This window comes from Cyprinus carpio, chromosome B6 (assembly GCF_018340385.1).
Source record: "Cyprinus carpio isolate SPL01 chromosome B6, ASM1834038v1, whole genome shotgun sequence".
In the NCBI taxonomy this organism is placed as follows: domain Eukaryota; kingdom Metazoa; phylum Chordata; class Actinopteri; order Cypriniformes; family Cyprinidae; genus Cyprinus; species Cyprinus carpio.
The window spans coordinates 4,689,373-4,716,896 of record NC_056602.1 but is presented as its reverse complement, the minus strand read 5'-3'; the positions used below and the strand labels follow the sequence as shown (position 1 = coordinate 4,716,896).

The 27,524-nt window shown below is 37.1% G+C and overlaps 1 protein-coding gene across 3 annotated transcripts in view; it reads right to left on the bottom strand.

The window, feature by feature from the left end:
- Nucleotides 1–27,524, bottom strand: part of LOC109065936 (protocadherin-9) — a 271,751-nt gene that overhangs the window by 208,924 nt on the left and 35,303 nt on the right. For all 3 annotated transcript variants that reach the window (XM_042725387.1, XM_042725388.1, XM_042725389.1), the window contains exon 3: nucleotides 5,554–5,655. In XM_042725387.1, the coding sequence (XP_042581321.1) occupies nucleotides 5,554–5,655 (102 nt within the window). The remainder of the gene's footprint in view (nucleotides 1–5,553; nucleotides 5,656–27,524) is intronic.

Below are 27,524 nucleotides of genomic sequence, written 5' to 3'. Positions count from 1 at the left end.
ATCCATTCAGCGAAACTCCATTCAACAACTCGTTCTACCCACATATGTCTCCTCATCCCTGTAAAAATAGACTGCAGGTGATGTGCAGAAGCGTGACGTGACATCTGCTGAAAGACTGAGGTACACCAATGTGAAGAGCTGACAGGTTTGTGTAAACGATGCATTATGACATCATCAAAGACCAGGGAACATGCAACACATGACAATCAAATGTACAAAATGGGAAAAACATCTGCTGCTGGAACAACTAGGCAACCAAGACTGTCAAGATATGGCATACCTTGTCCTTCACATCCACCAAACTGGGGCAGAAAATGACATTTCTTCTACATGTACTTATCAACTTGACAATGATTCTTAAAGTATACGGCCCTTTCAGTCAGTCACATTTTCTGTAATACAAGTTTTATTATCTGAAAATAAAAAAAGAAGCACAAATAAAATAGGTTGTCCTTGGACTGGGGACATAAAAGTTGGATGGCCAGATGTTTTTTGTTTGTTTGTTTGTTTGTTTGTTTTTTTGTTTTTATGCTGCTGAACTATAAGGACTCTGATGAATGAAGTGAGTAAGACATTTTGAAGCACTACAAGGGTACAAACACTGGACCCTGCCTTCTTCACTAATGCAGGAGCTCTTATCAGACAAAAGCATTTAAAGAGTGGCAATGCTGCAATGCTGACTGCTACTTTCAGGGAAAAGTTTCAAACCATCAATCTTGACCAAATAAAAGAGTGCTGTCACCAGCAGACGCCTCTAGGAGTGACCACTTATCTCAAGTCACCAGCTCTGCTCTTAATAATACAGAGAGAGCGAGCAAGTCAAAGAGAGAGAGATGGAAAGAGAACACAAGTGGAGAAAGTAAGAGCGAAAGAAACAATGAAACCATAAGCGAAAGAGGGAGACGATAAGAAAATGGCCTAAATCAAGGCTGGAGGCTATACAACAAACAACTGCAACAACTTAATAATGACAAAATTTGATTTCAAACAAGATTCTACCACAACACAAAAGGGGATTAGTTCCAACATGATGCTCTGTGACTTACCATTTTACTGAAAGCAGGCAAAGTTTTTTACTCGTTGTTTTAAAAATTATAAGACTTTTGTTCTGCTGTTTAAAGGCCTAGACACCGAAAGTCGACTGTGGTGCCATTTCACATCATTTGCACCTGGGACAAAAATTTGTGCATCAAAATATCACAAAAAACTATAGCCAACTCTCCGTACCAGCAGGTGGCAGTAGTCTGCATTCACCATTCAAAAAAAAAAAAAAAAGGAAACTGGAAGAGCTAGGACTATGAATATACAATGAGAAGAGCATTCTTGTTCGTGCACCTTTTCAATTGTACTGTTTACTTGCTTTTATCACTTAAGTTATTTTCATGCACTGGTTCGCTGAACAACCAATCAGAGTGGTCACTCACTGACAGGCTCATATTTGACATGCTCAATTGGCCGAAAAGCCATGACAGTGATCAGACTACTGGCAATGGTGTGGAACAAACAGCAAAAACTAGGCCAACAGACGCTCAACGACAGTTTGACATTGTTAGCTTGGTGTTTATGGGCCTTATCGCAAAATTCATGCTGCTCTATTCCAAAAACAGGCTTCCATTGGAATGACATGGAGATGTTTAAATGATAATTCAAGTCCTAGCTTTGGGTGAATTATTCCTTTAACATCCATGCATGGATAAGGATTTGTCTGGAGCTTCTAGCACTCAATCCGAGTCAATGCAGACAACCCCACTAATGCAAAGGTAGAGTTCCTCGCCCCAGGAGTATCCCTACTCTTTACTTAAGAAAGGGATCCATTTCCTATCCCATATATCAGAACAGAAATGGGAGCTCTATACACATGCATAATTCATGAGGTCTCTCTTTCTTTACAAAAGTCTTACAGTAAATACACCTTCACTATGAAGAGAGTATTGACCAACTTTCTAAAACGCTTAGACACAGTCTTTCTACACAAAGTATGGCATTAAGGCTTCAGAGCACATCCAGCCTTTAAGAGCCACTTTAGAGAGGAAAACATCTGAAGCAGGGCCATAACATCATCGTTATGGACATTGAAGAGGACCTTGGAAGTTTAATCAATGTCCAGTTTGTAAAGCTTTACATTTGCTCCCTCAGTCCTGCTTACATCCTCAATTTAAAATAAATAAATGCTCTCTGTAACTTTTGAGGTTTTTCAGGTTCTCATTACTGAACAACCAAGCAGGATCCAAAGAGTCGACGTACCTCATATCATCTAATGAGTGAGACTCTAACGGCGTCAAGAGCGCTCACTCTCGATAATCAGCACCTACCATAGGCCCAGTCATCACTCAGTTCGGTCAGTGCGGCAGAGCTAAGCTCATTTCCCTCTCACCGGAATGAATAAATTGGCCCTAGTCTGTCTTCAAACCACCTTGTCCCGACAGAAAGTCAATAAATCAATAATGCGTGCAAATACACGAAAAAGCAATTCAAAGTCGACATTTTTCCTTCTCAAGCATGTCCCTACAAGCTCAGAAATGTTTCTCTTCCCTGCTGACAGGTCTCCTCAGACATAGCCTAGCTCCACTTCATGAATATTCCAGGACATGACGGAGGAAAACAGCAGTTATGACAGTCACATAACCCTGGAATGACTTCATAATCAATCCCATGATTCCTCTCTGCCTGCGAACTATGAGTACATGCACCTGGGGCTCGTCAGGGCAGATACCCAATGACAAGTCTTTGCAAAAGCAAAGCTATGACTCTATCCGATCTGTCCATCACTAGTGAAGATATACATGAACTAGCCATAATGACAGGCTGGCTTATTTTGAAGATGGTGTAAGTCATGAAGGACCATTTACTGACATGCTCTGAAGTGTACTGTTGACTTTCTGTGCTTGACTTCTTCCCTTCCATCCGCGGTCCTGAGGTGAGAACACAACAAATGATTGCAGAGCAATAAAGAGGGATGAACTCCATAATGAACTCAATTGGTTTTGTGTTAATTACGGCTCATTTCAATAACTAATATCGGTCATAATATTGTTCTAAAGGCTTGGGGGAGCAATGAGTGGCAGTTGGCGAGATGCACAACATATTAGCAGAGCTGCAGTTGGAACTGAAGGATCACCTCCGATCAGTAAAACTGGTTGCTTCGTGCACTTATCCCCAAACTAATGCATTCTAACGGATTGTGTGCAGCATCTTGGGTGTAATTGACCTGAGGTTAATCACACTGCTGACCTTTCAGAGACAACAGAGGAGGGTACAAGATATACTGCACATTCACTCTGACCTCCAGACAACAAGCAATATGTTCTCCAAAAACAACCTTTTTTCATAATACAGCTCTAATTCCATTAGCAATCCCATTAGCAATTCAACAGAATATGATTCCAGGTTTACAAAGCCATTTATCAAACCGGCATGTAAAGGACAAAATACATTTGGTGCATGAAGAAAATTAACAAACCATGTCTGGGTGCATATGTGCATGTAACCAAGAGAACTTCAAGAACAAAAGAGAGGCCACCAGACCTTAATTCTCCCGAGGGAAGATGATGACAGTCCTTGTAGAACAATGCTGACCAACTACAGGTTTCCTAACTTTCTTTGCCACCTGCTGGACCTCTGTGCTGCTTCAACTTGCTTTAAAAGATCAGCTATTGTTCTAGTCCCCAGGGGCCGTAAGAAACTTTAATGACTTCGAACTCATGACCAATTGAGCAACTTGTTTTGACCTACTTTGTAACAAGTCCCTGCTGGACCCCAAGAAGTTCTACGACTTGGAAAGGATAGTTCACAACAGGGGTCAAATGGAGCTTTACTTCTTGTCACAACAACCTGCCCATCTGAAATCCTACAGCAAGATTTATACTTAAACGACTACCTTGAAAGGAAGGTAAACACAAAACTAGGTCCAATGTTGTGGTCTAGATCTAAACTAAAACTGAGTCTGCTCTCACTTCACCAATAACAATCTGTAGTAGCCTATTCCTATGTCCTGAAAGCCATCAGACAAGACCTCTAACACTCCAGCCATCAACCATTAGAAACACTGATCCTCCTCAAGACCAGACTTTTCCTAAAGCAGTAGGTCCTTATTATCAGATCAACAACATCTCTGACATATAGACAGTACTGTACTCTAGACACAGAAACAGAACTGGTGATTTCCAGGATGTTACATCTACTGTCATTCATTTACATTTAAGTAACCTTGAACATAATAATTACTTTAATTATATTTTAATTTCAATCCATTTTGATGCTGAATTTTAGTTACAAGATAAGTATCTGTGTGTTTAACTCTGTATGCGAGAGCAGTGAGTGTGAATGAACAGTACACCCCAGGGTGATATGGGAAAGTGACCATTCACACTCCACTGATGAGGACCAGTCCCATTGGAAAACCACTGTAATTGGCTGCACACTGAGCTACTCTTATGCATGGTGACATCTGGAAGCACGCAGGTAATTTCTATCATCTCGTCAACTGCCCGGTAGAATACCCCAACCACAGACAGAGTGGATCCATATTCCCTGCAGACATGCTGGAAGTTAGAAGCAGTGACATGGGGAAAAAGGATAGATGCAGAGCAAAAATAGGGTGAGATGTTGATCAGGAATGCAGTACAGCCCATACATGCTCTTAGAATGGAGCTGAAGGGGTGTTGATGACTATAAAGTGGGCATGTCAAAAGTCGTAAGGTCTCTGTGGTAGAAACAAGCCCTATTTTTTTGTCTTACAGACATGGTTTATTTCTGAATTTCCTTTGTTGCCTTCTCCACTGCAAATATTCTACTTCTCCATTCACCACCCTCTTATTTTGTGTCTGTCTCCGTCACACCCACATAGAACTTGTGGACTCTAGTGAACAGATTTAAGCACCTACATATGCACACACACATATAGAGCCCAAGTAAAGTCTTTAGCACTCTGAAAGGTGTTGTGGATGATTTACGTGTTTGATTTCACTCACTGCATTTGAGCACACATTCTTCTGATGAAAGTATTAAATTGGCTACGACAAAAGATAACAGTCGGTGAGGAGCGGACAAAGTCAAAGTCAAGAAAGCATGCACAAGGAGCGAGGCATTCACCTTTATCAAACCGCATTATAAATAGCATTAGCTCTTATAAACTTTTTCAAATGACAAGCATCGACTGAAGAGCGCTGTTAAGATTAGCTCCTGAAAAGACTTCGAACTCGTATATGCATTTCTTTCTGCACAAAGCTCTAGAAAAAAAAGAAAAACCAAAAAACAAGCATCATTAGGTCCAGTGGCAAGAAAAGCTTCATGTAAACTGTCCCAATCCCCAGAAGACAAAAATCCCTGCACATACTCAGGTAATGAGAGCAATGGGAGGGAGGTATGTGTGTTTATGTAAAATTAGCTGAGTTATAATGATGTAGCTGTGAAGGGACCATCGTTAGAGAGGCCACTAAAGAAACCAATAAGCAGAGAAGACATACAAACAAGTAGGTGAATAGTGTATCTGTGCCGCTCTCTAATGGGGTTTCAACAGCAGCCATCTCAACAATCTGAACAAGAGATACTCACTAGAGGAGTGCAGGGCGTCCAGTACTCTGGGTTCAGCTCGGCTCGGGAGCGAAGGTCCAGATAGTCAGGGTTCAGTTCGGTGCGGGCACGAGGAAGCGTTCCCTTAAAAGCCAAGAAAAGGCAGAGTTACAAATCCACCCAGTAAGTAACTTTTTTCAAAGATGAGAAATGAGTGATGGAATCACAAAGTGTGGGGAGTGATGGGAACCAGAGAAAGTAGAGGAAGAATTCTCTATTTCTCAAAGAAGAATAAATGGGAGAAACAGGATAATACTGGTTATACGTATGGATACTGGATATGACAGTTTTATATTTTTATATTTAGATTCAATTACCTCTCAATCTTTAAAAAAACTAATAATTTATTAACATTGTTAAAATCAAATTTTCAGAACATATTAAAATCAATATGCACACTGTACATTAATTCTTTTTTTTTTTTTTTCAAAATTCAGTCATTTGTGGGTTATCAGTCAATAAATAAATTATATTACAAATTATTTATAAAATATTTATAATATCGATATTCAATATTATGACCAATGTTGGGGAAAAAAAAAAAAATATTTTTTTTGGAATAAGGTCTAAAATTATTTTAAATAAGTCTGTGCAAGCTGATTCTATCTAACATGTTCACCATCATGGATCAGCTTGGACTATTAAATGATCTGTTCAGACCAGCCATTATGTTGCAAAACCACTAGCTTAAAGAGGTCCTATTATGCTCTTTTACAAGGCCTTGATTTTGTTTTGGGGGTGCACTAGAACAGGCTCTCATACTAGGTTGTTCGAAAAACACATTATTTTTCACATATTTTAAATTATTACATCAGCTCTCTCCCCAGTCTGACATGAAGGGCTGGAATAGTTCCTGTATCAAATGAAGGCCCGCCTTCTGAAATACGAAATGTGCTGTGATTGGTTAGCTGGGCCAGTGTGTGTTGTGATTGGCAGCACTCGGTGCCTGGTAGGGAAATGTCATACCATAACCACCTGTGAGCTTCAGTGTAAATATTGTGTCAAAATCAAATCAATCTGAGCGTGATTTAAACCCGGATGATTGTAACCACTCTAAGTTTGTTTGCCTTTGGAAAGCTAGCGTGTCTCTGACATAGTGATATAACACTCGTTGCTTTCTCTTATGCAGCTCAACCAGGTCTTGTCTCATTCGTCGATCTTTGTGATATCACAATTCTCGGAAAAGTCATTTGTTGTAGTTTTTGAAAAGTGATTTCAGTTAAATAAAATATTTCCTTTTGAATTGGACTTTGAGCATTGTAACTTTGCAGATCTTTTTTTATGCTCAAACAGCAACATTACAGACTAACTAAAGCTGAAAAAGTGAAAAAGCATAATAGCACCCCTTTAAACAAGATTTTCCAGTCTGGTGTTTCCAGCCTCGTGTTTGATAGACACAACCTGCTTTTTTTCTGTAGAATGCGCATGAAGCTTGCTATTTCAAGTCTAAATCTTGCAATTCAGGCCACACCAATTTCCTGTTTCAACAGGTATTACAAATGCTGTGCTTCCTATTACATGAGGCCTTTAATGGAACTCAACAAGACACTTCCAAAACCAGGAGAATGAATGGCATTCTGTCACTTTTCATAAACTCAACAGAAAAAACACGGTTTCTGAGAATTTCCAACCTTCAGCAGCATCCTTAATATTTTACACACGAGCATAAAATTAGGGGCCTCTCAATTTCCAAACACTCAAAAGGTGACAAATTACACAGCGCTTTTAGGCTGAGGCAGAACTGAAGATGTTTTCTTCTTCACGCTTTGTGTCCAAAATGATACAGACTGATTATATCTCCTTTGAAAATGAAATTGCCTTTATAAGCATACGGCATTTGTGTTTGACAAACCTCCGCTGTGAATCTCAGCGAAATATCCTGCTTTCAAATCAGTCTGCCCTTTGTTAGGTAATCTGCTTTTTTCTCGCACGCACGCGCTGTCTTTTCTCTTCTGTGTTGTTTTACATGCAATAGAAAGACGCATATGAAACAAAAACATATGAGTGGTGACATTTCAAATTATATTAGAGTGATACTCAAGCAGGGAAAGCAATCAAAAACGCTTTGGTGGAGGCAAGGCAACCTCATTGAAATTCACAAACAAAGTGAGAGAAGCTAAAACATATTGCTTATCATACAGCCATGAATTAAAACCTAAATGCTGACCTGAAAGAAAACAAACAAACAAAACAACTAAAGGCTTTCGAATATATATAAACATGCACAGCGAACAAGGCAAGACGAGAAATTACGAAATGTGTGCTAAGCATCGAATGAGATTCAAGGTCACACAAAAAGCGTGAAGTAGTCTAGGCAACCCGAAAGCTACTGTGCTTAAATGCCTTCTGGAGATGCTATGAATACTAAAGAAATGGTTTATTTGCTTCGGAAAGAGCCGTTTTTCATTTTCCAACAAAATCCAGTAAATTGCGGCTATGTGAACACTGTATGATGTATACCGTAATTATCTGTTGATTTACAAAATGACCGCCCAGTAATGAGGCAGGGCCGACGAGAGGCCCGGGCATACATCACTGTCTCTAACCCCAGAACACCTTCGAGAGCGCACCCTCGCCCTCTTACACGTGTTATTTATCTCTACTCCATCTCTGCGCGCTTCGCCTCATGAAATCTGAAGTTATGTTTGCAGTGCCAAGACATTTCCTTAACCACTATGTCTATTTACTTATTTGTCTGGAGCTCGGTGCCGCCCACACTCTGTGTTTTAATTAATGTCACGTTGACCTGGACAACATGCTTTGGCAGTTGGCAAAGTCGTTTAATGCCAGCGTGATTCTCTACTCTATCTATTAGTGAGAGAGCATGAAGGAAAGCACATTCTAGAGCGCTGGCGTATGGTTTGTACTCTTTAATTGTATTATTATTTTTTTATTTTTTTTTACTGTAATCTTTCTCTGGCACGTACAGAACGTGTTTGGTGTGTGTAGTCATGAGAACAAGCCTTCTGTGTGCATTCGAGAGCTTTCTCACAGCAAGATGTGTGATCAAAGCCAGAGGAAGCCTGCTTCCGTTCTGTAAAAGTACGAGCTGTCTGTCATCTGTCCTTCATTCCCTCAAACAAAGCATGTTCTGCTGAACTGAACATATTCTGAGCTTTAAGAAAGTCGAAAGCAGAGCCTCTGTACTTCCTGTTTAATGCAATATATTTGCTGCAAATCACAAAAATGTACTCTGGAAGGTTCCATCTCCATGTTTCTGCTAGTCACGCTTTTCCTTTGGTTCTAATAGTTGACATGTAACAGATTTGGGTCATGCATTTTGGTGTTTAGCTGGGTTGGGGGAAATTCCGAATTTAATAACTGACTGCCTTTCGAATTGGAATAACAGGACAAATTTATTTAATTAGAAATGAATAAAAAAACAAAGGTAATGCATTGGTGGGGATTATTGTTTTTCCACCATGGAACACAAAAATTAATTCATTAAATCGGATTAAATATACATTCGAATATACCATTCAAAATGTGGGATTTGGTAAGATTTTTACATTTTAAATTATTTTGCAAGTAAAAGTCTCTTAGCTCTCTTAGCTATTTTAAAAAAAAAAAAAAAAAAAAAACAGTAAAAACAATATTATAATAAATTGCAATAAACATATTATTGTATTATAACTCTTTTCTATTTGAATATATTTTAAAATGTAATTTATTCCTGTGATGTAATGCTGAATTTTCAGCAGCATTACTCCAGTCTTCAGTGTCACATGATCCTTCAGAAATCATTCTAATTTGCTGATTTGCTGCTTAAGAAACAGTTCTCATTACTATCATTATTTATTTAACTAATTAATATTATTATTATTACTATTAATAATTAATAAAACAAATTTATTTATTTATTTATTATTATTTTTAAACCATTATATATGTTTGTATTTTCATTTTCATTTTCGATTATTTTTTTTTTTTTTTTTTTTTTTTTTTTGCTACAGATTTTACATTGTTACAAAAACTTCATTTTGGTCAATTTAATGCATCCTTGCTGAATAAAAATATTAATTTCTTAAAAATAATAATAATAATAATAATAATAATAATAATAAAAACCTACCTAAAATACCACAAAATAAAAGTCTAGTTCTTTTCTTTTCCCTCTAACGCACTTGAGAATCATGATGGCCCCAATAGTCATATTATGATTAACAACATGATGCATATGAGAGTTGAATGCACTTTTTTTTACACGACTCTGTAGTGTCATTCAACCTAATGACTGCCATATCCCACCCACCATGATTTATTAAAGCAATAGAGCCCATATTCAAATGACGGCGGCACAGCTAAGACACGCTGACATTATAATTTGCCATATATCACACAAGTGCATGAATATCATTACCAATTTATGAATGTGATTAAGGGGGTGAATATTACTCTGGATTAAGCAGCCTGGCACTCTTCAAGAGTAAATAAGTGTGTGTGTGTGTGTGTGTGTGTGTGTGTGTGTGTGTGTGTGTGTGTGTGTGTGTGTGTGTGTATGATAGACAGGTGATGCTGACGTCACTTTTCCATTTACTCTTGTTATCTAGATTATCTATCATCATTTATTTAGAGAGCTTTTATACAGAAGACCATGTTGGCAGGAAAGAGGTCAAACGCTCCTATACACATACGCACAAACATCAAATGCTTCATAAAGACACCACAACCAGATGGATGATATAAATCAAGGGCTTTTAAAGATATAATGTGCCTGAAGGGATGCTATGGGACTGTACGACAACCCTCTGTCAATCACATGAGCTTTGGTTCAAACGATAATGCCCACAACACATCTATTGATCTCATGATGTATCTTTCTTTAGGGGCCTGTTAATTTCACACAAAATAAACCATATCCCACCGATTATTAAGATAATGAGAGAGTTTTTGCTACTAGGTGTTAATTTATAGTCTGTGCATGTCCTGTTATTGGTGGTCTTTTTGTGCATCTTTATTGGACAAAATTTATTTATAATTATTTTTTTGAGATTATAATGGAAGCCTGTTTCTGGCATGAAAATAAATAAATAAATAAATACATTTGTACTTTTTCTCTCACAATTCAGACTTTTTACTCAAAGTTTGTTTTGTTTTGTTTTGTTTTGTTTTGTTTTGTTTTATTTTTTGTTTTGTTTTGTTGTTTTGTTTTGGCCTTTCATGTTCAAAGTCACACCGGAGAGTACATACATCAATACATGCGTACGTTTTATAAATCATGCTTCAGTTTCCTACTCCTCATCTTTTCCTCAATTTAAAATTGAGGGCTGTAATTTCATTACACATTCATCAAGAAATTTGCCCTCTATTTTCTTCAAAGCTAAACGTACTCACCAAAAGTAATAGCTCATAATGAGAATGTCAAGTACTGACCGCAGCTTTTTAAACTAAAGTATCACTTGCCATTTTTTTTTTAACAAACGTTCTTTTGATTCTTCCTAATTAGGTTTCTTCCTGCCGAAGTGATGCCTGCGGACAAAGCGTCTCAAAATGGAGGGTGGTCCCAGCACTAAAGTTGTTACGTGGGTGACTTCTGTACAGTTCCACTTCACGAGACCCAGCTGAGATGTGCACCTGTGTGAAGGAGCGCGAGTGCCTCATCTCAAGGCCTCTTCATTAAAGCGTCCAAAGCATTCAGCCTAATTAATCTTTTCAGTGCACTTCACTTCTCTCCAGATAAGCCCTTTCTGTTTGTTTCCCCGCATGATAATCAGGCAAATTTCCAGTTACAGTGGCAACATGTGCCTCTTACCGAGCCCCCATGGGTCACTTAGTGAAACTGCAGATGCCTGCAGAAAAAACAAGATATAACTAAACACATTTTATTAAGGCTGAAGCTGAGGGCAAAGAGCTCCTGGAGGATACAACGTAAATAAATACACATCGTCATCCTCCACACCGACTGTTTACCAACCGCGTTACCTTCAGAGAAATCTCATCATCACTGAGAGCCGCCATGCATCACGGGGGGCCGTTTGATAATTACTAAATGGATCCTTCACAGCTGACTCCAGCCACGGTGTATGAGGCACGTGTTACCGGTCTGATAAATGTCCGCAGGTCTCCTTCTGTTACAGCTGCATTAATAGTTAACAGCTCAGTAAAAATCAATCAGTACATTATCTAGCCTGCCTCCTGAGATCGGCTCAGTATGTTTAATATATTTGCCACCATATTTAATATATTGCATTCATAATCAGCTCTTTCCTTATAGTCTCTTCACTATGGCTGAGTTACTGGTGCACCAGTGCTGCAAATGAGCTCATAAAAGAGGAGAGGGAGCCATGAAGCACATATTCTCTGTCGTTCTGTATTTATCTCTGTCCTTCAGTCTTTCTAGTACAGATCGGCACTGTTGCTGTGAACTGACGCAGGTAATGTACAGTACACACTGCCGACAAATACAGTAGTCACTCCTCTTCTGAGTGCTTAACATAATTTTTGCACACATACAGTTTGGTTATTTATGAGCGTGAAAACCAAGTCCTACAACAATGTATGTATGTATAATATTTTTTTTAAAACCATACCAGTGCAGTGATGCAAAATGTGTGTATATATATATATATATATATATATATATATATATATATATATATATATATATATGTGTATGTATGTATGTATAATATTTTTTTTAAAACCATACCAGTGCAGTGATGCAAAATTAAACAAAATGAATAAAGATTAAATTATATATATATATATATATATATATATATATATATATATATATATATATATATATATATATATATATATATATATATATACTTTTTTTTTATTTTTTTTGCACTATTGGTAATACTAATACGTTTCTTTTTTTATATGTTGTATAGATAAATTGTAATTATTACTGGAAAATAATCTTCAAATTATAATTAATAATATTATATGATAATATTATATTTTAGAATATTATAACATTTTAAGAAATTAATGTTTAATAATGATGCATTAAATTGATAAAAAAGTGACAGTAAAGACATTTATAAAATATCTGCAAATATATGGGATTATATGTTGTTATTTTGTACTTTCTATTTATTACAATTTCCACAAATATTTCAAGCACCATTGATAATAATAATAATAAATAAATCAAAATGTGTCAGTATGTTAGAATGATTTCTGAAAGATTATATGACACTGAAGACTGGAGTAACAATGCAGAAAATTCAGCTTTGATCACAGAAATAAATGTAATTTTACAATATATTTAACAGAAAACAGTTCTTTTAAATTCTAATAATATTTCACAATATTACTGTTTTGACTGTGTTTTCAATCAAATAAATGCAGTCTTAGTGAGCATAAGAGAAAAATAGCAAACAGCAAATGAATGTTGCCTTCCATGTTTTTTTGTTTACAGCCACAAGATGCCAACAAGTTGCTATAGTCAACCGAGTCCTATATTCTGTACATATACTGCATATAATGGGTTAACGTCATGTTTAAAATGCAGCTGACAGCCTCAAAACACTCCAGTGTGCATGTGGCTGTAGTGAAGAGGGAAGAGAAGAAAGTGAGCACAAAAGAGCATTAGCATTTGATTGAACACTGGCAACAATCAGTCTCTTCAGCAAATTTCAGATTTGTGTTTACCGTGCTGCCGCTTAGCCCATTTTCACGGTGGGCTCAAAACTCCAACTTATCGACGTTCCATTTAAGTTGACAATGGCTGGGGAGAGCCTCTCGCTAAGACGACAGCAAAAAAACAGCTTGAACGCTGGGGCCACCACTAAAAATATCACCCAATTATCCTCAGCGCTCTCATATCATTCAGGAACTAAAGAGGATTGCTTTTCGCAGGGGCCTTTCACTTTGTTCTTGAAGAACAAAAGCCTATCAAACTACCAACCCCTCAAATAACCATATGCACCCAGCACACATTCAAAGAGACGGTTCTTTCTCATGCAAAACTCTCCGTCCACACTGACACAAATATATTTCTGAAGACTGTTTGAAATGATAATTAATTTGCACCTTATAGAAAACCAAAGCCTACACTCCAGGGAGGAAAAAAAAAAAACTAGATAGACAAGGGGAGCAAAAAAAAAAAAAGTTTCATTGCCGCTATGAGCTGGTTTACTTGAAAAGAAAGAAACGTAACTCTCACTGGGGGTGTCTGAGGTTATAAAAGGTCACACCGGCGACACCAGACAACAGTGGAACACAGAATCTGTTCTATTATGCCGTCTGGTGACAGAGAATATTCCAAATCGATCTTATTCTATCGTCCCGCCATCTACTCTGCCCTTCGGCTAGATGACACGTAATACTCTCCCTGAGGAATCCAAGACCTGAACGCAAAGAGGAGGAATGTTCAATCATTTAAGCAGTCGAGACGGGGGGATAGTAGATGGCAGGGAGGTCTGCTGTTGTGCTGCTCATTCACAACAGACGAAGCCTTTATCGATTTCTACTGCAGACCTCGTTCTCATCATTAGAGAACATTACTGAACTAAAGAGGACCCCTGACCGCGCTATTGGTTAATGACTACTTAAAACACAGTAGATGGTCGAAGGAAAGTGGTGCGATCATTGAGTGGAAAAAAAGTGTCAAGAAAATGTCCAGGTCATATTTTTCAGGAAAGAAATACAGTAGTATATATTCCATTAAGATATTTTGCTTAAAAACTAATTCTTACCATACAAAAATAATAGTCATCCAATTGTTCCATAGTACTCCCATAATTAAATTTAATTGATTACATTAAATATAATTTATTCTGACTTACTTTATCAGACATTAAAGATTGATGGTATTACAATAACAGGAATTGTCATTAAGAACTAATGAGAACTAAAACAAACAAACAAAACACTTGAATTACAGTAAAGAAAAAATGGGTGGGGGGGAGTATTGTAATGAAAACAATTCAATGTAAACAAAAATGGAGAAAAATAGGCTTCATTTTTCTTAAGCAAAATATAATTTATTATTTTTCTTTTGATTTTGGGTTAAAATGACAAACAGTACATTAAGTGCATTAATATTATGACAAAATAGGCGTAAAAATACTCCATAGTCAGTGGGAGTATTTATAATATAATATAATATAATATAATATAATATAATATAATATAATATAATATAATATATTAATTTATCCTGATTTAATTTTAAAAATTTACTTTAATGTGTGTGTGTGTGTGTGTGTGTGTGTGTGTGTGTGTGTGTGTGTGTGTGTGTGTGTGTGTGTGTGTGTGTGTGTGTGTGTGTGTGTGTGTGTGTGTGACCCTGGACCAAACCAGTCTTAAGTGCATTTTTTTCTAAATTGAGATTTATACATCATCTGAAAGCTGAATAAATAATCTTTCCATTGATATATGACAATATTAGACAATATTTGGCCGAGATACAACTATTTGAAAATCTGGAATCTGAGGGTGCAAAAAAACATCAAAATACTGAGAAAATCACCTTTAAAGTTTTCCAAATGAAGATCTTAGCAATGCATATTAATAATCAAAAATTAAGTTTTACAGTAGGAAATTTACAAAATATCTTCATGGAACATGATCTTTACTTAATATACTAATGATTTTTGGCATAAAAGAAAAATACAATGTTTTTTTGGTTATTGATAAATATATATGTATATATATTCATATATATATATATATATATATATATATATAGAATTTTCACTAAGAATGAGAGCTAAAAAGTAGTATTTTATTTAATTTGAAAATCATGTGTTGAATCAAGTGTTGAAAATCATGAAAATAATGTCACAATTTAGACAAATGGTCTAAAAGGCTTCATTTTCATTAAGCAAACATTTTTATTTTGATTATTATTAACAAATGTTTATTTCTTTTGAATTTTGGGTTAAATTGACCTTGAAATGTGTTTTTATGAGATTCACATAATTCCTCCATTCAGTTAAATACCACGGTCTAAGATAGTACAAAAGATAAATATGCTCTGTTACAAAACAGAAACATGTTCTATTTGTACACAAATATAGCCTAATCTTTATGTCATGTGCAAAATTACACTATTTACCGTACAGTATCTGACAGGTTATGAGTAATATACTGCATGACTAAACAAATATAACAGGTTATTTGAAGTTATTTGTTCGAGTCTTACTCTATTCTTTCTGTTCATGAACACAGACTCCACAGCAATGCCACACAATATGATGCTAAATATATAAAATCAATTTCACCTTACATTCCCTTCCTCTGTCTGTTTGCCTCATTCTCTCTCTCTTTCTTGTGTTTTAAGGAGACGTGAGACATAGTACACTCTTGTTTAGAATTATGTGAGAAGTCTCAGTAAACTGGCTTTGGAAAACCTGCTCTAAAGGATCTGTCACAAAATATTAGCTTTGTCTTCATCCCTGGAGAGACGCATGGTTTTCCATTCACCGCTGCTCTCTGGTTTTAAACACTGTAAGAACTGCCAATTTCTTTGCTCAAACCTCTGTTCTGAACTGTTGGAAACAAGCAGTCTGTGTGAACCTGGATGTTCATATCGATCTTATATGTCCTCATTCATATTTCAGGCTCTAAACCACACAAGAGTGTTAGGTTCAGACATGCAATGCTGTGAAACCTTCATCTTGCCTGACCATTAGGCCTGAAACAGAAAACAAAGCATGCATTGCATTCCAAAAAGTGTCTGAATGTAATTCACAATGCAATGCATATAGATTGCATTCTTAGCATAGCCACGCTATAGCAGACTATCCATTAAACTGTGTTCTTCCACAGCCTGTTTATCCTTCCAGGTCAACTACTAACAGAATTTTGCTAAACTGCTTGGTTAAATGTCAATATGTTTATATTGAGTTGAGCTGAATAACAAGACATCCAGTTTAATAATATACCTGAAGGTAACTCTGTTTGTTACCGCCAACGCAAGGGCATGTGTTAAGTGTGTTCAACAGGGTCACACACTTGCAATACGCTAGTCGAGCATTCACAAACACTACCTATTTGTGTTCTTCATTTTCAACTCTTTAATCATGATAGAAGATCAATTGAGGAGTAGGGATGGCCGGAGGTAATAATTTATGTTTTGGTATAAGAAGCATATATGTATGCCAAAAGAAAAAGTGGCGTTAAAAATACAAACTGAAGCCACTTGTAATGCTCAACATGAACCTACTTTATCTCAAATAAGAACACACATCACAGTAATGATATTACTTCTTAAATATGTATTAATATTACTGAAGAGTAATATCATTCAATAATATTAATTTGCCTTTTGTAATAATTCTTTTAGCAGCCAGGAAAATGTGTTTAAAGCGTAAGTCTAGATTGTACCATTTAAATGTAAATTATTTGAAATTGATCAATTTATTTCACTAACATACATTATGTTAGTAAAATGAACAATGCTCAGTATTTCAACGAAATAATATTCATCACCTATTTTAAAAATTCAGTTTTACATTTCAGTCATGCAATATTTATGTCATATGAAATCACACAACTGGCGCCAATCTCACAGCCATAGTAAAATCCTTTACTGAAGACACCAGCATCTGTGTTAGCATGTTAGTCGTCCATGTTAACCTTTATCCAAACCAGAGACAAGATTAAGTTATATTAAAAAGATATTAAAATGAATAAAAATACTGAACATCCAGATGATACGATCACAACCATTTAGACAGAACTTTACTGAGCTTATGCAGAAAAAAGTGTTCATTCATTATTGCTTACTTCGGAACTGAATATATAAAATTGCTTATGTTGGAAATATTCTTTTTTAAACCATGAAGGCAAGCCAATGGCTATCACATAAGCAATGTGCAAACTTTGCGCAAGAGTTATGCCAGTGAACGTCTTAGGGCCTGTTCACATGAATGCGGGTATTTTAAAAACTGCAGCTTTTTGTATGCGGTTTGGCCGTTGGTCCACACGCAAATGCAGCACCAGGTCACTGAAACCGAACATTTTGGAGAACTCTGTTTGCAGTGTTATCGTGTAGACAGCGAAACCGGAGATTTTGACTTGTGATGTCGGATCATGCGCGGCCAACACGGCTTTACGGTTGAGATTATATCGCCACCTGTTGGCTTGGCATGCTCTAGACAGTGCTTCATAGCATGCTTTGGCGTTTTCATGTGGATGGAGATTTTTTTTAAACGGAAGAAGGAAAAACTCTGTTTATAAAAATACCCGTGTATTTGTGGACATAGCCTTAATCTCAGTCAAAAAAAGTGAAAGTAAAAATGGAATGACGGAGTAATTACGGAGTTTTCGGCATCTGACACTGAATAACTGATGTTTTTGACAATATCTCTGGCTATCATCGATACAAGATCACCTTCTTTCGCAACCCAGCAAGGGGAGGTTATCGCGGGCCCAGTATGTGTATCGTTACACCCCTGCTATTCACTATTAACTAGTTGCTTATTTGCATGCACACGTGCATATTGGCTGTTTATTAGCACATATAATGCCTGACCATATTCTAGACCCCTTAACTCTATTCAATACCTAAACAGAAACCTCTCTTTGCTAATAGTGAATATTTGGTCCCTATTCTAAAGTGTTACCACAAAATTGAGTGTGTTACTTTCCCCCTTTCTATAATTGAATATTTAGCTTGCTATTTTTCAGCGTGATATTGCAAATGCGGCATACACAGTGAGAGAAGACGGTGACCCTATATGTAAATATTAGATGCTCTTTGTGCTGTAAACGCAAAATCGATTTCTGGACGGACTATCCCATGTAGACTCTGGTTACCACTCATACTTTCACCCTGATATGAGATCAGTGTCAGGCTTAAAATAGAAAGAGACTGTAGCTCATTACCTCAGAGTAGTGTGATTCACTATTTAGAGCATTATGACATGCTTCACAAGAACACATCAAATCATAAGTGGTAGAAAACAAATGCGGTGAACTTTTAATAAGGACATGCATTTGATACTGAGATTTCACCATTTCTCTCACTATCTGATGGAAAAATGGTGGATCTGAATGCGGAAAGGGCCATACTGTGCCCCCATCCAGTCCATGGCCCCGGGCCCCAAATTAAAAAGCTCTTCAAAAGCAAATTCACTCCACAATTACAGCATGTTCTATATTTCCACAAGACTAATGTCACCCAAGCTCTCACTTAAATAAATGCGTTATATAATTAACCATCAAATTAATTAACTTTACAAGTGGCACACTTCAGCAACTCTGGAGGGGGAAGAAGATTTGATTTGATGAAACTGTGTCGAGCGGCTGAGCATCGCTTCTGTCAGCGCTGACACGTGTGGGCCGCATTAACGTCCTGTGGATTTCGCTCATGCCGACACATGCAGCGGCGAGGTGATCATTAAACACATGAAGGACAGAGCTGAGAAAGAGAGACAGATACGCTTTGGGGGACAGCTCACTTTTTTCTCGAGTACTTTGATGATTCTTCAGAGAAATGAGCGAGCGAACACTTTGTCAAATGCTGCAAGGGTGGCAATTTAAGCAAGTGTCGACGTTCTCCTCCCATTGTAGCAGCCGCCTTGGTTTTCTGACTCAGGCAGGGAGCAGGATGCCGGCTAAACTGGCAACAAACATGTCGCTAGATCCCGACGACATCGGGTGCAGCTGTGGGTTAAGCAGAATGCTTTGAGATATGAATGTGCTTTTGGAAACAAAACTTTGTAAATGATGTCAAAGTAGCTAGCTGATGTTTATACTCACCCTCATCTCCTTTTAACCCACATGATTATAATCAAACTTGGCACATAGAGATATCTCGAACCACGCTTGACTTCATGCCAATCTATACTGGTTCTTGGACGTATCCGTACCAAATATGACACGTCATGTTTGAATTTGTAGAAGTGTGAATGAGATTTGAGAGCTACTGAGAAGAGTGATTTTCAGTGAAACGGCATGAGGTGAAATTTCATAAGAAAAAATTTCTGCATTTGTGTGCAATTTCTTTTCTGCAAAAGAAAAAAAAAGAATGAGAAACTTCACCTTCATACCAGTGTTTTCAGGCAATGAGTTGCAATGACAGGTTGAACACTGTTGTCTGGCCCACTCAAGACACACAATTGCAAACAAAGTGCAATTCAATTTGGTGCCACTAGTAGCCCAGAAATGTCATACCCCACCTTTAAATTTTGTCCTGTTTCTCACAAATGCCTATTAAAACAGCAGTGTGTGTGTGTGTGTGTGTGTGTGTGTGTGTGTGTGTACCTGCTATTCCGTATGTTATGGAGAATTTTTTATTTTTGTTTTATTTTTGTCTGCTCATAAATCATACAGAATAAAGCAGAACGTTTTGGTTTAGGGGTAGGTTTAGGGTAAGGGGATGGAAAATACAGTTTGTACAGTACAGTATAAAAGCCATTATGTCCATAAAATATGGAAAGCCAACATGTGAGTGTGCGAGCTGCATGAAAGAAATTAAGTTCTACAGATTTGGAACGACATAAGGGCAAGTAAGCGATAACAGCGATAACATTTTATTTTATGGTGAACTAACTCTTGAAATGACACTCAACTGATGTACAAGACACTGCACAGGGTAAATAAGTGTATTTCAAGCTCACACATGATGCTATTGTCAGCCATTAACAGTTTAATGTACCATAAACACAGGCTGTAGAAATGGCTTCCCATCCACTGTATTGCCGTTTTGCCCTTGAGCAAGTCAAGTAACCCCAAGACGCTCCGGGCCTAAATAAAGACTTCTTTAGTGGGCGACGATGCATAACAAATCTAACTGTCCTGTATTCACTGTACTGTATATAGCACATACTTGATAAGCAATTCCTGTAATTTTGTCACTGATATTCTTTGTGCTCAACAGAGGAATGAAAACGGATCTAGAGTGAAGAGTTTCACCGTGAAACCAATTATCTGTGATCAAATAAAAATAGTATTTATGGGCTTCAGCGAGAGACAGCAATACTCGACATCAAATTTGCACATTGGAGTGATGTGATTCCTCATTTTTACATAGACAACATTAACATGAACTTCAGTTTAATATTCTAAAATAACTTCCATTTTTCATTTTGCACTTGACTGATGGAGGCAAAGATGCAGCTTTGCTAAAATTCATTTGCATTGCATGTTTATAAAACGATTTTTGGTGCAAATTTGTACTCTCCTTGGCAAAACGAGAATGTTGCAATTATTAAAAGCCCTGTTCCCCAGGAGTCTGCATTTAAATCATGACACACCATTTAGCTTGTCATCTTTAGAGTCTGAAAAATACCCATCCTGTCTTCCTAATTGGCCTTTGTGTGAACGTGTTTAATGCTCAAGACTTTATGATGCAAGAGGTGCCATCAAAATACACACGGCTTTGAATATTTTCAACATTTTATTTTTCAGCAATGAAAATAATATTGCTCTCGTTTTCATCTCCACAGTGTGTGTTTGTCTCTGTGGATCATAATTGGCTCTAGTCCAGTGCCTTCATTCTTTTCACAGCCTTTGATGGACTGTAGCTTATAATGAATGACTTTTACAGTTATTAGCACTTCTCTTTGAGGAGGTCAGTGTGTGAATGTGTTTTTTGACTGAAGAGAGAGTGAACGAGAGATCAATCTGATATTCCGAGGTCACTTGGAGCAAATTCCCTAAACTAGGCCACTTTAGTGCAAAAACCTTATTCACCAACCACACGCAAAAGAGCAGTTTGACTAAGCCAGGTGTGCTGCTAATTTTTCGCTATTTTTTTTTTTTTTTTTTTGTACTAAACTAAAGGCTGTGTTTACACTTGTAGTTTAGTTCACTTGGTTATTTTGGTCCGGACAATAAAAAGGAAAAGGATACTTTTAGTCCTGGTTTGCTCAGTGTTCACATTGTCATTTTTAACACCAAACGTAAAGACACAATACTAATGGCATAAGGATACAATCACAAATGACTAAACTTTTATGATGTATATGTTGCAAACTAACAGAATATCCGAAAAGATGCTGTGTACTGTACTAACTGTGCTTGCATATGGTGGTATTTTACCAGCTTATAACTCACAAAGAGCTTATGAAATGTATTAAAGGGTCTAAGAATTTTTCCACTGCACCCAAGATCTGCTGTAAGGAGACGACACCTGTACTGAACTGTATGGGCCACAGCTTCAGTGACGATAACCAGGTATTTTGAGCATTTTGTCATTTGTAGGGTCACATCTTGTGACATAACATCCTGTATTTGGTTCACTTAGATATCTTTGGTCTGTGTTGTGTTCATATATCATGCAAAACACACCAGAGTTCAGTTGGAAGCAGAATAAGACCCAACTTTTCAGGGGTTACAACAACAACAACTTACAAACAAATTTGTATAAATTATGAACAACTAAATCTAAAACCGAATTAAAAATCAAAATAGGCCTATATATATATATATATATATATATATATATATATATATATATATATATATATATATATATATATAATTTTAAACATTTCGAAGCATGCCAGAGTGTGCTACTTTGCATCCTCCACAATCTTCCAATCAGAACAGACCTGATAGATTCAAACGCTAATTTTGGCCATATTTGCCCTGTTACCTGATTTGCATAATTCCATCAGTAATTCAAACACTAAAACAACTCAGACAACATGCACTATGAACAACACTATCAGCAGGAGCAATTCATTCTTGTGAGCTCCCTTTAATCTTTAAAATAGAAGTATAGGGTTTCAATTGCTGCAGGCAACTGCTAACAAGTAAACACCTTTCTCCAGTGCCGTGCCTCTCTCTCTATTTCCTCTGACACTGTGTGCCATCTACTGCTGCGTCCGCAGCAATAAAGACCAGTAAAGAAGGATGAGGGGAAATATCGAGATAGAAATCAGAAGATCCTATTATGTCTAACCCACTACAGATAGTGATGCATACAAACAACACAACAAGAGGCAAGAGGGCAACCAATAATTCAAAAAGTGACAAGAAATCACAGATATAATTCATCTTCCAGGGGAGAGAGTCAGTTTATATGCTGGCGAGGAAGACTGTGGCTTTCTAAACACTCTGAACAACAAGACAAACTATAGGTGCACTATAAAGTGAAGTCTAACTGAAAATGCTGTTTCTAGTCAGCATTACAACTTATGAGTATAAACTATATTTAATGAGCAGCCATGGAAATAAGTCATGTTAGGTGATAATTATAGCAAAATAAACCCTTTCATGAGGACACAAAATACAGATCACCCTGTCAGGGTTTATTTTGCAATAATGACCGGCTAACTGCACATTATCCCTTACATATCGGTCATAAAAACAATTGTCTTCCTCAAAGGCAGCACTTCATGCAAGTGTGCATCTGTGCATAACTGTGTTTGTGTGTGTGTGTGCTTTTCGGATGAGAGAGTGACAGGCGCTAAATGAGGTGTAAGAGCGAATGTGAATGTGCTGAAACGCCGGGAGACTTTGGAATCATATCTGTCTCTGACACCTGCCAATCTAAAATCATTCGTATATCTCCTCAGAATGCTGTCAGAGTGCTGTTTCTCTGTAGGATAAAATGCTTCCAGAGGGATCTGGGTTACAGTATGCTCGTTTAAGCTGGAATGATGTCAAATACATTAGCCTGGGGACGACACTGATGCAGCACAAATTAAAATGTGCTAGTACTTTATCCTTCTCCGCACTACCTACGCAAACACACTCTTAAAAATAATGTCTTTTGCAGCACCGTAAGTTCCGAAAAGAGCCCTCTTCTTATCAAGAACTCATTTACACTGCATATGGAGTTTCAAAAACATTTTTTTTTATAATACATTATAAGTTCTACAGATTGGTTATTGGTTTCTAATGAGTTTCACCACTGAAATGCTCTTCAGACTGCATACTGTAACTTAGAAGAAAAAGAAAATGCTACTTTGGTGAGAATGTATCAATATTTGTCTTAAAGTGCAAACTTCAGTCAGAAATAACAGTTTATTTATTTATTTTTTATTTATTTTAAATTTTTTTAGTAATGTGTAGCCTATTCCTGATCTGACCCAAATCTCAAGTAATATAAATAAAACAAACAAATCTAGAAACACTATGGCAATGCATATGTGACCCTGGAGCATAAAACCAGTCATAAGTAGCACGGGTATATTTGTAGCTATAGCCAACAATACATTGTATGGATCAAAATTATCGATTTCTCTTTTATGCCAACAATCATTAGGATATTAAGTAAAGATCATGTTCCATGAAGATATTTTGTAAATTGCCTACTGTAAATATATCAAAACTTAATTTTTGATTAGTAATATGCATTGCTAAGGACTTCATTTGGATAACTTTAAAGGGGTGGTTGATCAGCTTTATTCGAATGCTTGATTGTGTTTATGGGGTGAAGCCCCTCCCTCAGAAATACGCAATGGGCTCTGATTGGTTAGCGGGAACATCATGCCCCCTTACCATTATTGGTAGTTGCATGTTCCCGGGGGCAGGGTTTATGTAAACATGTCACAAACCCAGGAAGAAGCTTGTTGTAGTCCCTACCAGCTGTTTTTTTGTAGTCCTTAAACAATGATTTCTTAGAAAGAAAATATCTCCCTTTTGCATTGAACTCTGAGCGTCGTAACTTTGCAGACATTGTTTTTGCTCTAACAGCAACATTACACACTAACTAAAGGTCAAAAAGACAAATCATAATCAACCACCCCTTTAAAGTTGATTTTATCAATATTGTTTTTTTTTTGTTTTTTTTTGCACCCTCAGATTCCAGATTTTCGAATAGTTGTATCTCTGCCAAATATTGTCCTATTCTAACAAACCATACATCAATGGAAATTCAGCTTTAAGATTATGTATAAATCTCAATTTCAATGAATTAACCCTTATGACTGGTTTTGTGGTCCAGGGTCACATATTTTTGTCAAATTAGGACTTTTAGGGCATTTAGTCCATATCTGTTTACCTTGAGGCCATTTTTATACTCGTACTCCTAAAAGTTAACATAATTAACGTTCAACACATGTAAAATATAAGTAGCCTTACAAGACTTAAAAATAAATAAAGATCATTTTATAAACTACTTGGGGGGTTATAACAGTAACTTGAGCGTATAATGCTCATAATGCCACTCAAACTCAAATTAGTGAGGAAAAACTGTATAGCCTACAATGACGCTAAATTGAATTATTGAAATATTTCAAGCATATACTTTTATAGGGTGTCAACAATTGCCAGGAGAACACACACATCAAATTGTAAAAACTTCAGACTATCTGATGGTAAGACTATACTAAATTATTAATGTGCTATGATATTTACTTTAACACTTCAAAGACTAAATGTATGACATGCCATGTAATGTCAATGGCATTTTAAGTGCTTTAGTGTACTGTTAGTGTTGCTATAGACCATCTGTCGGAAAATGTCTTTCACAATGCTGCACGTGTAGGAGTTGAGGTAAACAAACACTTTCTTCATCACTTCTTCAATGCCTGTTTGGGTTAGATGTGTTTGCATATAAAGATGTGGCAAACATTAGTAAGATTAGTAGGCCTATGCTATAATGAAATCATTTTTACCTGACATTAATTAATTAATTCTTTCATTCATTTATCTGACAGCTGTCTACCAAGTTCTTTTTAACTGAGCACCATACAATTAACTGACTGATTTCTGTTTCTCGCACAGGCAGTTCTGTTTTTCATTGTTTCCAAACTTATGAGTTATGTTAGCTGACCAAAGATGTTAGGTCAGGATTTTAACTCCTGTCACACTGTAAACAACTTTAGTACAGGACCACCAAAGTCATATTTACAGTGTAATGCATCTTTAAACATCATTTATTCAGCTCTGTGGCATAGTGTTACAAAAGTTCTGAACGGCAAAAATACATATATGAAAATGTATTTCAACTGCTCCAAATGGTAGTCTATTTTCCACTGACTTAAATATCTTTTATGATTCTCTATAAAGAACAATCTTAACGCTGTCGAGAGACATCTCTGTTGCTGAAAAAGATAACTGATGCAACAGCTATAGACTGTTTTTTTTGTTCTAAGGTAAAAAAGATATACTTTTCTTATTAATATCTTAGTATTGTTTATATTTCATCATGACTCTGTATTACCCAGTTGACAATTAAAAAAAAGAATTGCAATTATCATATGACTAATCAAAAATCTACAATATAAAAAATATAGAATCTAGAATATAGAATTTTACAAAATATTATAAAAAGCGCTATAAAAATAAACTTGAATTGAATTTGCTAGAAATTCACTGGTCAGAGTTCAATAACCTCATATGAGCTTGTGTTTCAGGTATGCAGCATTCACATGCATATGAATTGAAGTCAGTGGAACTAAAATTGTAGTGTTGTTGCCCCTTAATCGTGAGGGAGGGTACAATAATAATTTCTTTACTTGAGAAAACCTAGGTGGCGCAATGTCCACCCCATCTCCCCCCGCAGTGCCTACCCAAATTAAGGAGATCTTTCCTTATTAGCTGATGCAACATCTCAGGTGAGGCTGATTTTCTTGCAGTAGCCTAGTCACAAATTGTGTAAACAAGCCAGGCATCACGTGTCCCACTTAGGCCCCGGCACCTGCCCTGACATTCCACTGAGACGCTGCAGAGATACGAGAGGTTGCAGCCTCTTCACTCACAGAAAAACAGCATGAGAATAGAACGCATTTCGCCTGAAATGACTGCTCGCTGCGTGCATCACATTAGAGGCTCCTGATTGTGCGATAATGTTTCGTTCTGAATATTATTCGGTTACGAGCGCTTTGGGATCTAACCAAACAGCATAACCGTGACTCATCTGCTTTTATTAAGGTCAGCCGAAACATCCAAAAGACACAAATTCCTCCAAATGCTTTCCAAACATAGCCTCGTTTCCAACAGAGTCCCCCACCGAGACACAGAGTCCTCTCGGCTCGAGGGTCAGGGGCATGAGAGATCATAAGACCTCCGGATGAGCCGCCGCCAGACTCGTGACAGTCTGCCGAGGCAGCCAAACCAGAGCAGCTGTTCTTTGTGTGAGAGTTGCTCAAAATTGCTAAAGCGCCCTCCCCTCCTGCTGCCCCACACACGCGGTTAATTCTCCCTAGTGGCTGAACACGATGAGGCATCAGCAGAGAGAAAGAGAGACTCATCAGACGCGTAGCCTGAAGCAAATGAAATGCTCCCGACTCGGCCACAATCGATGACACCATCATCTCCTGCTCTAGATAATGATATCTGCGGTTGGGTGCATTAGAAAGAGTCTGTGTTTGTGTGTATGTGTGTGTAGTGACCTGGATAGCTCTTTTACCTTCTCCTTTGTGATGCAGCGTAATCTAAGATTCACTAATGAGAAAATGTGCCCACTTCTTATTCATCCGTCAAGATGATCTTTCCATCCTATGTGATTGTTTCATCTCTGCCTCAGACACCCACATCCGATGCATATTGCACGCAAAGCGTTTGCGAAAATTGCAAACTTCTATCATCAACGCAGCATTTATCAATTTTATTTTGGGTTGTGTTATTCATACTTTCATGGCATAATTTATGCTAATTCAAATGGGGTGAAAATGAGCAACGAACCCCTCCCTTTAACCATTTGTATTTCCTCTCACTCAACAGCGCACGATGACAGACATCTTTCAGGTGTCAAAAGCTCTGCAACAAATACAACAGCCCCTCTAAGCATAAGGCACTTTGAGTTTCCACCAAAACATTTGCGAGAGCTAATTTTGCATGAAGAGATGGGGAAAAAAGGTGTATAATTTATGAAGAAACACTCAGCGATATATCAAAACTTCAGTGTCTAGTTTACACGCAGCAGCAATTAGCTACCCTGATGTGCAGCTAATAGAACATCTGTGCATGCTGCCGCACGCATCCACACGTCTGACATAAGGCAAGAAAATGAGCTGATGACTGTCTATATATCCTTTTATACACATACAGAGACAGAAATTCGGGAAACCGACAGAAAATGTTTTTCATTGCTAACCACAGTTCTACAGGTTCCTAAAGGCTCATTAAGAAGAAGGGTGGATTCAGTGCAA